General features: G+C 37.7%; 1 protein-coding gene across 1 annotated transcript in view; it reads right to left on the bottom strand.

The window, feature by feature from the left end:
- Window positions 1–14,267, bottom strand: part of CDH17 (cadherin 17) — a 79,077-nt gene that overhangs the window by 13,388 nt on the left and 51,422 nt on the right. Inside the window, exons 12-14 of the mRNA XM_007488115.2 lie at window positions 12,383–12,574; window positions 7,337–7,581; window positions 124–254 (exon numbers count right to left, since the gene is read on the bottom strand). Of these exons, the coding sequence (XP_007488177.1) occupies window positions 124–254; window positions 7,337–7,581; window positions 12,383–12,574 (568 nt within the window). The remainder of the gene's footprint in view (window positions 1–123; window positions 255–7,336; window positions 7,582–12,382; window positions 12,575–14,267) is intronic.

Below are 14,267 nucleotides of genomic sequence, written 5' to 3'. Positions count from 1 at the left end.
TTTTTCACTCATCACTCATTCCTCTACATAGCTAATAAATTATTTTTTCTGCCTCTATTGGTCCATTTTACCATCTGCTATTCATCTGTCTCTGAAAATCTATATTGTATTTAATTTGCTCACCTTTCTCAGTGGCTATTACTTTCACTTGATAATTTTTTGCAGCTTCCCTGTCCAAGTGTTTCATGGTAAAGATCTCACCAGTGACTCCATCAATTCTCAGCCAGCCTTGGGTGTCCCCACTCAAAGAGTAGCTACACAAAGGAAATGGAGCAAACAAAACATTATATTATTCCACATAAAAGAAATGAATTTTTTTAAATGGTACTATCATTTATATACCATTTACTATCAAAGCATTTACTATTTAATAGAGCTTTAACGAAGGCTGGACAACTGGGACTTTTCCCAGAATTCTGACTCTTGAGGACATGACTACACTTACATTCTGGCAGCAGTATATAAACAACAGAACTAAGTCCCTAGGTAGCAATATTAAGTGGTTAAGATAGGAAGGTACAAGATGTCAAACTAAGGTGAGTTTCTTTTCCCCACTCTACCTCTCTACTCCTACCCACTGACCCCAGCCATCATCCCAGAGTTTCTATTTCTTTCCCCTTTTCTCTTCCCCCAAAAGGCAATCTTTGTGCTCCTAGAACAGTTTGATTACCTGCCCCAAACCCTTAAACCCACCTCAGATTCTGAATTTAAAGGCACATCATCTAACAGTGCCTTTCAATAATTGCTCACATGTTGAAAATGTTTTTATTTACAAGGTACTTTCTCTATAACTATTTGAGTGAAAATACTATAAATGATCCTCATTTTACAGATGAGGAAACAGGTTTAGATAAAGTCAAGTGGTATTAAGTGTTCAAGTCTTGAACCCATATCATCTTATTCTAAGCTCAGTGTTGATATATTATATATATTTCTATGCCATCTTACTCCAAAAATAAGAAAGCTCAAAAATGTTTACAGGCTTCATGCTGGAAGCCATTAAAGACCATGCTATTTGACACAGTCACACGTGGAAACTGGGGACTGCAAAGCAGCCCCCAGGAAGGATGGAAATATCTACTGAAACACCCCCCCCCAGTGACTTTCCTTATGAATATCCCCTTATTATTGGAATTGCTATGATTATTATTCTTACTTAACCCAGGAAAAATAGATGAGAGCAACATGTTTGCAGGATTAATATAGATGTCCCACTCTGTATCCCCAGAATATTACCAAGAGATCCCACTTACAAAATTAAACCTAAGGATTCTTATATACCCACTTAGATAGGACCCTCTTTTTGAGGCATAAAAATTTCTGGCAAATCTGTGTCATGTTGATTCTACCCTCTGACCCTGCACTTAGCAACAATATTTTTGTTGACTATCTCCTTAGGCTTTGCATCTGTTCTTAGGTTCTATGGAAACATGTATGTTAAGAATGAAATTGTGTGCCAAGTAGATGTGTGATCATGAGGATATAAAATAAAGCTAAGCCTCAGTCAAGACAGAGCAGTCTATTCTGTGAAACCTGTGCTGCAGGTTGAATAGAAAGCTGTGTCCCATCATTCCACCAACATTGTCCCACCTCCAAGACCCCAACCCCTGTGGGAGGCTGGACCACCCCATAGTAGCTTCATCCATAATTATTAGAGATTTCACAGCTTGACTTTCTCATAAAAAAGCACATATATGTTTTTCCATCCTTCCCTAACTCTCATTTCAATTTGCCAAAACATACATTTTTATTTCCCAAACATATACTAAACTCAGTTTTGCATTCCGTTCTCTTCTATTGATTCTCAGAACATCTTTTGAGGTTAGGCAAAGGGTTAATAAAGGAAATGATCTTTGGGGTCTTGCTGAAGTTATAGTCCATATAATCGGAAAGATTTGGGAGCACCAGATTTTGAACTGGGAGGAAGCAATCATGCAGTTTAGGCCCCTTGTTTTATATATTTGGAAAGGGGAAATGGAACAAACATTTATTAAGTACCTACTATGTACCAGGCACCATGCTAGGAATTATAAATATTATCTCATTTGAGCCTCACAACAGCTCTAATAGGTAGGTGCTAAAACAACCCCCATTTTATAGTTGAGAAAAATGAGACAGAGAAAGTTGAAGTGGCTTGCCTAGGAATACAGTTAGTGGTTGAATCTGGATTCAAACTCATATCTTCCAAGTTCCAAGGACAGGGCCTTATCCACCATTCTACCATATAGCTAGCTGTCAAGAGTAATTTGTGCATCTGTTTTCCACTATAGTTTCAAATCTGAATTAGACCATCTGAGCCCAAGTTTTGTTTTCTCTGTCTGTTTCTCTCCATAAAACCAAAGAAACTATAAAAGGTAAAAGCCTGGCAATCAGTGATTAAACAAGCATTTCCAAGCTCTTACTAAGTTCCAAGCATGGTTCTAAGCACTAGAGATAACAAGAAAAATAAAAACAGTTCCTGAACACAAGGAGCTTGCAATCTAATGGGGAAAAGAGCATATTTAAACCAGTATCTATAAGATCAATATAGAGCAGATGAAAGGTAATCTTAGGAGGGAAGGCACTAGTAACTTTGGGGATCAGGAAAGATTTCCTGGAAGAAGGGAAATTTAAGCTTAAGAAAAATCAGAGATCCTTAGAATCAAAAAGGTGAGAGACCTTCTCAAGCATGGGGGACTACCAAGGAAAAGTCATGAAGATGGAATATGGCAAAACTACTGACTGACAGCCAGTCAGAACACTCTGATCTTTGAGTTTAATCCAGAGATGCTCATTAATTAGTAGTTCAGAGGTTAAAGCTCTGCTCAAATATTTAAGAATAAAAATGAAAATGAAAATGGAAAAAAGTGGTCCAACTGAAAAGCATTGGACTTGGAATTGAGAAGACATAAAGTTGAATCTTTCCTTAGATACTTCCTAGCTGTGAGACCTCAAGCAAAATGTTTAATCTGTATTAGCCTCAGTTTCTTCAGCTATAAAATGGAAATGGTAATAGCACCTACCACCTAGGGTTGTTGTGAGGATCAATGGGATAACACATGTATAATACTTTTTAAACCTTAAAAGACTCGATAAATACTGGCTTTTATTATCATCATCATCATTATTATTATTATTGTTATTCTCTCATTAAGACCCTGTCATCTATCTCAGATGTATGGGTTTATTGCTTGCTAAGGTATCTTTTTTGAGGTCTAATATTCATGTAACTGGGAATATCAGGACATTCACAATCTGTCTAACATGGAAGTGCCTTTGAGGGGTCTTTGGATCATGTCTAGATTTCCCAACATGGAAACCTCTGCATCCCTTAATACCTAGGGAGAGGTAACCTCCTTTGTTTGGATGTTTGAACCTTTTAAACTGATGAGACTGAGCTGTTCATATTGCATGGGGGCCATGAACTGAACTAGTAGGAGGAGAAGGACTTTTCTTTCCCTTCTTCTCTTATCCAGCTCTGAGAAATGGTCTCGGGGGCTTTTGGCTCAGTTCTAGGTTATCTGCCCTTCTCAGTTTCAGGTTCCAAAGTAGATCCCCACTGAACTGGGAGTTCAACCTTAGGGCCAAGTGAGAATATACTCTGTACTAATCAAGCTAAACTATGAATTTAATTCCCTTCCTTTCCTCAGTGACTGAGGTGGTATGGGGCGAATAAGGGAGATTATGCCTCCTGCAATCTAGTCAATTGCTAAGTGGTTTGGAGGACACTGATAAAGGCTTCAAGAAGCTGATACTTGAGCTACTTTTTTTATTCAGGAAACTTTAATTGATAATTCTTTTTTAAAAGTCACTGTGTACTTGTTGGCTCTTGCCATTTTTTTTAAAACCCTTACCTTCCGTCTTGGAGTCAATACTACATATTGGCTCCAAGGCAGAAGAGTGGTAAGGGCTAGGCAATGGGGGTCAAGTGACTTGCCCAGGGTCACACAGCTGGGAAGTGTCTGAGGCCATATTTGAACCCAGGACCACCTGTTTCTAGGCCTGGCTCTCAATCCACTGAGCTTCCCAGCTGCCCCCAGCTCTTGCCATTTTTAAGAAGAGTGAATCTTTAATGGAGACATGGAGAAAGTTTTCATTTGGATGATCCACAAAACTAAGTTTCAAATGAAATAAAGCCGTTGCCTCTGAGTGCTGCTTTGCCAAGGTCAGTAGTTATATAGGAAAATGTCATGATTAGTGCCCAATACGTGGCACTGAGTTTTTTGTATAAACACAAGATTGAGGTGTCTCCAAAAGACCCTAAAAAACAAAATATTTTAAGGGAGGAGAGGGAGTCTATGATGCAAAGGTAAGGAGGGACTGTGTTCTAAGTCTAGGGAATGGAAATGGGAGATGAAGCATCACATGTGAATAACAGAGAGAAGGGCAGTTTGGATGCTTGGAAGAATTCAGAATGAAAAATAATATCCAATAAAGCTGGAAAGAGAATTCTGTTTGGCATCTGCCTTTCTTTTAAAGAAATGCTGATTATCAATAATATGGAAATGAGTCTTGATCAGGCACATGTAAAACCTAGTGGAATTGTGCATCAGCTATGGGGGGGAAGGGAAAGAACATCAATCATTTAACCATGGAAACATATTCTAAATTAAGTAATTAAATAATTTTCTTTTCAATTAAAATAAATAAAGGTAGAGATTAGAAATAGAAGAAATAAATGTTTATCACAAGCTGAGACTTGAACTAATACCCCCTCCTTTTTAACCCTTACCTTCTGTCTTAGAATTGATACTAAGTTTCAGTTCCAAGTGGTATAGGCTAGGAAATCACAGTCAAGCGATTTAACTAGGGTCACAGAGCTAGGAAATATCTGAGGCCATATTTGAACCCAGGACCTCCCATCTCTAAACCTGGCTTTCAATCCTTTGAACCACCTACCTGCTTTGAACTTACACTTTCTCTCTGACTAACTGAGTGGTATCCATAGCTAGATGGAAACATTTCCATGAAAAAATGAGAAAAAAAAATGGTCAGTAGTGTAGCTGTTTTGTCCATCTGCTGCTAACTATTGTAATATTTGGAAGCATGTAGATCATTGATTGAATTTTTCTCTTTTCTTCTGTATATACATGGCAAGTAAAGCCATGTCTATTGTTTTAGTACCATGACCTTATCCTTACTAGTGACAAAACTGCAATTAATTACAGTGTGAAGTTTTTTGTCTATTTTGTAAACTTATAATACAAATATAAAATTATTCCCCTAGGGCAGCATTAGCAAACCTTTTAGAGATCATGTGCCCAAACTGCTCCTTCAAGCTGCCTATGAGTTCCCCTCACCTCCACCCCAACATTATCCCAGACAGCAGAGAGAAGAAGTGCTCTCAATGCACCGCTGGGCAGAGGGATGGGGCATGTGAAAATTGTCCTCAGGTACTGTGGAGAGGGGGAGGGGAAGCAACCCCCTCTAGCATGCATGTCATGTCTTCACCAACACAGCCCTAGGGGAAAATGGGTACCTGAGAATGAGTTATATGCTACAGAAAATTGTATATATATATATATATATATATATATATGGAAAGCACTGGATTTGGGATTAGGAGAGTGAAGGGACCTCAGTTTAAATCAGACTATTCCACTTACACCCCATGTAACCCTAGGAATACAATTTAACTTTTTGGGGTAGAAGTTCCTCATCTGTAAAGTGGGAGAATTGGGTTAGATGACTTCTAAAGGAGTTACTAGGTAGAGAGAATAATAGATGTGAAGTCAGGAAGACCCGAGTTCAAATTTGGCCTCAGACATTTACTAACTGCATAACCTAACCCTGGACAAGTCATTTAACTCCTCTTAATCTCTTCACTTATAAAAGGAACCCCATAATTGAGACCATTTTTTAGCTTTTAGCCTTTTAGCTTTTTAACAGAAAAAAAGCAAAACTTTAGTCAACTGTGGACACATTGAAAGAAGCATAGAGAATTCAAGGTAGGGAAGAAGCATCCTGGTAGCTCTTATACTCTATGTTGGTCCCATATTAGTGATCTCCACAGAACATAGAAACCAATATGGAGCAATAGGGGGAAAGGTCAGGCTACACCTAAATGGCAAATATAGACATAATGAGCCAGCAGCTCTGCTCTTGGCAAACTGAGGTGAGAGAGAAATATATTGGTCACCATTGGTTGAGAACTTCCAGCAGTCTTTTGTCCTGAGATCTCAGGAAGGGTGGGGGATCTCTTCCAAGTCAAGGAAGGACCCTTTGAAGGAACTTACTCATCCAAGAAGCCAGAGCAAGAAGGGGCCTCTGATTCTTTTAGGAGAGAGCAACGGAAGATTGCTGCTAATCAGTCTAAAATCCATGGGAGGATCTTTTGAAAGGTCAGCCAGAGCAAAAGTACCTTCCAAAAGTCAAGGGCCCCCAAACCTGGAATCAGGGCAAGGAACACATTTAAAATGAGATGGAAAGTATTTACAACCTAGTGAAGATTGGACTGGCAAATTCCAGAGCTCCTAATAGCACTACATCTCTATTACACTTAGAAAAGAAGTACCTCTACAATAAGAATCCGGTATGAGAGAAAAGGATAGTGAAAATAATAAAGCAATAGGCAGTAGCCAATGAAGTCTAGGGCTTATTAGCTGAAGATAAGTCAAAACATAAGAGCATCATAGAAGGTCCTGGTATTATAGGTAGAAACAAAAAGCAACATAATATAGTAGAAAGACCACCTAGAAATTAGGACTTGGGTTTGGGATCCAGCCCTAACACTTCCTATCTGGATGATCTTGGGAAAGTAATTAAGCTAATGATTGCTCATCTAAAAAGAAAGGTAATCATGCCCACTTCATAGGATTAGTGTGAAGTACAAATGAGATCATCTCTATGTAAATTTTATAAAGATATAAGCTGCTATCATATGCAGATATAATAATAATAGTCAGAAATTATATTGCACCTTCAGGGTCGCAAACTGCTTTACAAATATTATCTCATTTTATCTTCATAACCCTGAGAAATAGATTCTAGTGGGAAATAATAGTGAAACTGAGGCATTTTAAAGTTAAGTTACTTGTCCAAGGTCACCAAAACAGCAAATTTCTGAGGCCAATTTCAACCCAGATTTTCCTGACTCCAAGACCAGCAATCTATCCATTCCATGATCCAGCTGCCTATTAGGTGATGAACAATTAGTTAATTTAATCTCTTTAAAAATGTGTTCACATCTCTAAATGGATTAAACTAGACATAGTTTATCTGAGTAGATCAAAAGAATAGTTATGCATTCTGCCTATTTATTTTGTATGGGAAGACTTGTCCAGATCCCAAACTGCTCGTTGGTCTCTTTCAATAAAAAGAATGAATCTGACCCAGAGAAAGGAGGGCCATTCTTTACCTTACTGGCAATCCCTCAGGATCAGTGGCATTCACCATAATCAATTTTGTGTTTATATCAGCATTCTCAAGTACTTGTGCTTGGTACAATGCACGGGAGAATACAGGAGGTTCATTCACATCTGACACCTTAAGAAAAAAGTGTGCATAGGAACTTTCATTGTAGTGTACTTCCTTAACAAGTGGCTCAGGATTTTCAGCCTTGATTACAAGATTGTACATTGGCTCTGTTTCAAAATCAAGAGGCTGTTGGGAAACAAGCAAAAAAAAAAAAGGTTAATTCATATTTTCTGCCAGTTGGCTATCCTCAGAAAGATTCATAGTCTCCCTGTTCCCCTCAAAACCAACACACAATAGTACCCATCATATAAAGATTCTTATGTTATTTGGGAAATTATTTCCTTAGTACACAACTTAATAAACAAGAACCATGCCATGTCATTTCTGAGAACTCATGAGGGATCAGTGAGATCCATCATGAAAGGTAAGAAAGGTTCAGTGTTGGTATACCACATCCTACTATGACATCATGATTGGTTACATCATTTTTTTAAACTTTTAAACAAATTATATTAAAAAGTACTCTGAACTTCAATGACCTGTGATTTCATGGATGTGGGTATACCCTCCACCAACATAGATTACAACTTTAGTAAATGAGAGTTGCCAAAAAGTCATGATCCTGCACCTTTCTGAAACTTAGCAAATTTGCCCTTGAATGAAATCCTATAGTTCACCTTAAAGGCAGTAATGGAAACCTTTATAGCTTAACAGGACCCAGTAGAGATTGTGGGGTTTTTGGCTTAGCCTTTGAGAACCAAGATAACCTCCATGCCACAAGGATTATGGTTCATAGACTCAGATCTGGAGAGTAACTTAGAGATCATGTAATTTAAGTCTCTCATTTTGCAGATGAGAAAACTGAAGTAAAGAAGTCACAATTTTAAAATTATTTTAAATGGAAAATGAAGCCCATGAAACAAAGTTATTTTAGTTTAGTTTAATAAGATTTAATTCCCAGTATGTTAGTCAAGAGGCAATGAGTCACAGGGTTCTGGGTTTGGGTTGCAAGCCTGCTTTTCATACTATATGAGCAAAGGTAATTGAAGCTTCCACACCAGTACTTATCTCATGGGAAGGAAATCACAAATTCTTTATACTTTTTTGCATTTGAGTCACTCTGTTAAAAATTGCCAATTAAAATATTTGGGATTCTTTGGGGGATTAAAGAAAGATCTTGGGTACTGGCCCCCATTTAAACAGAAAACTATTATTACCTTGTTAATAGGTTGTGTTATATGTAGGCTTGTTTATCAATGAAAACAATGTGGCAAATTATAAAATTTGCATTTAACTTGAGACTCACTATTAGAGTAATAGTAATCCCGTTCAGAGCTGTATGATCCATGATAGTGATGGCAAACCCTTTAGAAACCAGGTGCTGGGTCTCATCCTGCCCCCCCAGACCAAGTGCCATGTCCATCCCCTAGAGACTGCATATCCCTCCCCCCACTGAGTGCCAGGCATTCCCTGCCCCTCTTACCCCACACAGGGGAAGAAGAAAGTGCTTCCATTGGGTTGCTGGGCGGAAGAGTGGGTGAAGTGAGGAATATCCTCAGTGAGTATAGAAAGTAATAGGAATGTAGCTTGAGCCCTCTTCTCCCCTCCAGCTCTTCTGCCTGTGAACTGCCCACTTACCCCCCATGCACTCCCATTGGGCTGCTGGGCAGAAGGGGGGATGTGAAAAAGTGTCTTCAGGTATACTGGAGACAAGGAGGGGAGCAGCTCCACCTAAGTCCCTCTGTCTTTCCAGTAATGAACTCTGGGGGCAGTGGGGGGTGGCCTAGTGCCCACAAAGAGTGCTCTGTGTGCCATCTTTGGCACCCATGTCATAGGTTTGCCATCACTAACCTATGACATATATTTTTTACAAGAAGAAGAAAAAAAGCAATCCTGGAACAAATGGATCCATTAGCTTAACTTCCATACTAGAAAATATTGGAACAAGTCACACACACACACACACACACACACACACACACACACACACACACACCAAAAATGCATTGAAAAAGTTTGAGAGGGCAAAGCAACAAAGGGCAATGATCATGACTTTATGAAGAACAAATCTGGGCAAAAATCTGCCTAGAGAGTTAGGGTAAATGACAATCTATCTTCACATTATAGGAAGGCTTTGTCTTTGGTTCTGCATAAATAGGGGGAAACAGTACTGTCACAGCTCATGCCCTGCACCCAGGTCACTTTAATCATTATAATTAATGACCCAAAGTCACCCCAGAGATGTGACAAACAATGTCCTAGAGGAGTTGGCTCTGGTTCTGGTACTCTGACATTTTTCAACCTTTCCCACCATTGAAAACTGACAAAATGGAAAGTATGATCACTACTTTTATAGATAATGCATAGCTGGATGAAAATAGGCAGAAAATGGCCTAATCTTCAAAATCTCATCTAATTTTTAAAACCGCATCCAAATTTGAAAACCCTATGATCCTGAGTAATAAACTGAAAACTCAAAATGAATCAGACATATTGAAAAAATTATCAAACTGATAATATAGTAATAGTTTAAATACACATATATTTCTCTGTAAAATTTTATGTGCTCCATCTATTATAGGAACCCTATCCTAATCCCTCAGTTGGTAGTGCTCCTTTTGGGGGTAAGTACTTTGTATTTGGTTATCCAAATATATTGTTTCCTTCCAGCCCATCTAATCCCATGGAATATAAGCTCCTTGAAGGCAGAGTCTATTTTGGTGGAGCTGTTTTCTTTGTATTTCTAGCACCTATCATAATGTCTGGCTCAGAGCAGGTGTTCAATATATTATTGATATATACTAATAAATATATTATTAATATATTGTTGGATAAATGCATAAAAACCCAAAACTTACTAATTCTGTAAAATAGTCGATTATTGTTCCCATTTTACTAATAGGGAAAACTGAAGACTATTATCAGCTTTATTTTATAAGTGAGGAAATTTGGTTCTCAGAGAGATTAAGTGACTTGTTCAGGGTTACATAGCTAAGAAATGTAGAAATGAAATCTGTCATTCTCTGCCATGAACTGCTCTCTGATATGCCCTCATTGATAGTTCTGCAGGCTTGGTGGGCAACGGAAATTTCAGGAGGTTCATGGGTGATCATAACATCCTCCTGCTCCTGATGCCTGCTCTGTAAGCCCCCTGACTCTCAGTGGATTGATGATCTCCAGTTCTGTCATTTTTTCCTATATTAATTAGTGGTATGTCCTAGAGAAAACCCAGGGATAAAAAGTCTCAGGGGCTAGTAACAGCATTATATTTATTTTTTATTTGTTCATTCATTCATTCATTCATTCATTTATATATGAATACTTGTCCCTCGGGAAGCTACTTTTAAATTTTCAACGTTCAGTTTTCTCCTCTATAAAACAGGTAAAGTGCTTTCCTATCTCCCTGGGTTCTGAGAATCAAGTAAGAAGGTATGTAAAAATGCTTTTGAAAGCATAATGTCCTATATAAATGTAAAATATCAATTATTATTGGAAATTTTCAACTCCTAGGAAAATTTTTCACAAAAGACATTAAAACATTGTATTACAAAATAAACAAACATCTCCAGGTCTTTAGTGATGGAATTGGGGGTGAGAGATGTTGGGGAGATAATACGTACTCCTAAACCATAGGGAAAAGGAGTCAATTGTAGAAGCTGTCTTCCTTACTCTGACTATAGATTTCAGTTAGTATTTTCTCCATGAAGAACAAAAGCACATAAGTAAATCATCTTGAAACTCACTGACCTTCAGCAAATAGGTAAAACCTTTTAAGTTTGGAAAGTTAGCTAAAGAGAGTACTGAATATAAATGCAATGTTTTATTTTGATAATGTGCCATTCATTTCCTTTTTTTAAGTCTCTGAATTTCATCAGTTTGTGTAATCCCTCTACAAATACAGAATGAATTCTCATTGCACTTTATTAGAAAACATAACGAATTATCTTAGCCAAAAACAAAATCATCACTTGGAATGGTGATCAGATTCTGCTAACTAAGCTAGTTTGCTTTAGAAGTGCAAACATGTTGTAATATTTAAAGTGTTAGACTTGGAATCAGGACAACTGGTTCAAATCCCACTATGTTATTTACTAGCTGTTGGACCATGGGCAAGTCACTTAACCTTTCAAAGCCTCAGTTTCCTTAGCTGTAAAAGGAGGAGGAGGGACTAGATGATCTCTAAGATTACTTCTAGATCTAAATCTGTGATCCTATAAAATTAATCCTATAATTTTTATGATTCTAAGAATACAAACATAAAGGGTCTGATCTCACCTATATCAAAGCCTTTCTAGCTTGTTAGGGAGAGAGACAGAGGGTGGGGAGAGAGAAGGAGGAAGGAAAGAGAAGGAAGGAAGGAAGGAAGGAAGGAAGGAAGGAAGGAAGGAAGGAAGGAAGGAAGGAAGGAAGGAAGGAAGGAAGGAAGGAAGGAAGGAACGAAGGAAGGAAGGGAGGGAGGGAGGGAGGGAGGGAGGAAGGATGGAAGGGGGGAAGGGAGGGAGCAAGGGAGGAAGGGAGGAAGGGAGCAAGGGAGGAAGGGAGGAAGGAAGGAAGGAAGGAATATCCAAATTTGAACTCTGTGGATATATCTTTGCATACTTATCTACATTGAGACATTGCAATACTGATTTGTAATAAAGATATCACCATAATGCAGGTCTTTGGCTCTAATATATCACAGTTTTTCAAAATAATAACTCACATATTTAGGACCTTAAAGTTTGCAACACACTTTATAGTAAAGATGGGTCATGGAAGTATTAGCATCCCCATTTTAAAGATGAGGAAACTGAGGCTCAGAAAAACAAAGTGATTCAGACATGGTCATATGTGGTCATATACAACTATGAAGTGTCAGGCTATAACCTGATAAGACCAAATCCTCTATTCTTTCCATGACACCAATGTGGCCTTTTAGTACCATGGGAAAAACAAATAGGCCTATTCAATAAAGATAACAATAGATACAGCACAATAGGTCATTTACCTTATTTATCTTGACATATCCAGCATTGGTGATGGGATCAGTCTCAATAACAAGTTTTCTATTAGGGTCCCCCTCAACAATATTATACAGGATTTTTGAACTCCCAGTAAATGGTTCATCAGCATCAGTAGCCTGGATGGTGAGAATTGTTGTACCAACAGCAGCATCTTCATTAATAGTCAGATTACCATACTGGAGAAAAAGAAAATAAACATGGGAGAATGCTCATAGTAGGCCTCAGAGAAGACAGTATTTTCATTTATTCACTCATTCACCAATCACTTAGTATGCGTCATATTTTACATGACAGCGTCTTAGGTTCTGGGAGGGATAGAAATATGATTGATATGATCCCATATCATGGGATCATGTATACAGATACATACTGTCAGGAAATATGTACTATATAAATAAATATTAATAATTCTGCAATAACTCTAAAGCAAACAGGATACCACAGACTCATGAGAAAAACAAAGTGCTAGTTGAGATATATTGGAAGGAAAGTCCATATTTTTACAGGGATAATAAAAAATGAGGTATTATTTAATCTGTCGCTTGAGTAGCTGCATAGGATTACAATAAGAAGAATTCTAGACATGCAGAATGGTGAGAACAAAGGCTTGAGACCATTATATAAAATATAAAAATATCAAATGACAAGTAGTTCAGTTTAGTAGGAGTTTGGACTCTAATGAGCCTACTAATTCCAAAGTGAAAACTTTGCCTCACTAGTTTTGGGATAGACAAGAGATATAACTGATAGTACAGTGTTAAAAAATGCTAGGTAGCCAATCTAAAGATCTGAATCTAAATCCAGCTTGACCTTAGGCAAGTTGTTTAAACTCTTCAGGACTCAGTTTCCTCCTCTGTAAAGGAAGGAGGTGGGACTAGATGGCCTTAAGGTCCTCTCCAACTCTAAAAGAACTAGAGAATTCTATAATTCTCTCCATTAAGGAATAGGATGCAACCAAAATTCAAAATTGGAATATCAAGCAAACTGATTATTTAATGATGATCATGGATTAAGTAATTCAATATTGAGTGAGTTAGGGCTATATACTTGGATTTAGATTCATCTGCTTCATTTTATTCCTCTTAATAATTCACTTTAGTTTAGTTGATGTAAAAATTAGCCTACTAACGGAGTCATTAGCTAGTTTGGTATTTTAGCCATCACTCCATATCAACTAATTTTCCTGATAGGAAGCTAAAAGGTTCTCTTCTATGTTATATTTACATGAAGATTCCTACAGTTTTGATTCCCTGATCACTCTTCCACTAACAATCTCTCTTTTGGTATCTCAATAGATAGATAGATAGATAGATAGATAGATACATACATACATACATACATACATACATACATACACACACATACATACATATATACATGCATACATACATAGATATATAGATAGATACATAGACACATAGATACATGGATACATGGATACATAGATAGATACATAGACAGACAGATTTTTTTAAACCCTTACCTTTCGTTTTAAAATCAATATCTTATACTGGTTCCAAGGCAGAAAAGCAGTCTGAGTCTAGGTAATGGGGGTTAAGTGACTTGCCCAAGATCATAGCTAGGTATTGACTGAGGCTAGATTTGTACAAAGGACCTCCCTTTTCTGGGTCTAGTTTTCAATCCCCTGAGCTACCCAAAGACTCCCCCCACCCAATACACAATAGATCTAAAAGACTGTGACAGACAAACTTGAAAGAAGGGTTCAGGAGTAGAGAAGTCAGGCTCACTTTTTCTATATAGTCTGGAGAATGGAGCTGTTTGCATCTCTTCCACTCTAATACCTGTAGTTCCTTCCTAATAAATAGCACCTCACCTTTTAAAGCATTAAAGTCATTACAAAGCACTTTC

This window comes from Monodelphis domestica, chromosome 3, assembly GCF_027887165.1.
Source record: "Monodelphis domestica isolate mMonDom1 chromosome 3, mMonDom1.pri, whole genome shotgun sequence".
Taxonomy (NCBI): Eukaryota; Metazoa; Chordata; class Mammalia; order Didelphimorphia; family Didelphidae; genus Monodelphis; species Monodelphis domestica.
Note: the sequence above shows the minus strand (reverse complement) of the source record. Positions and strands in the feature narration are given on the sequence as shown.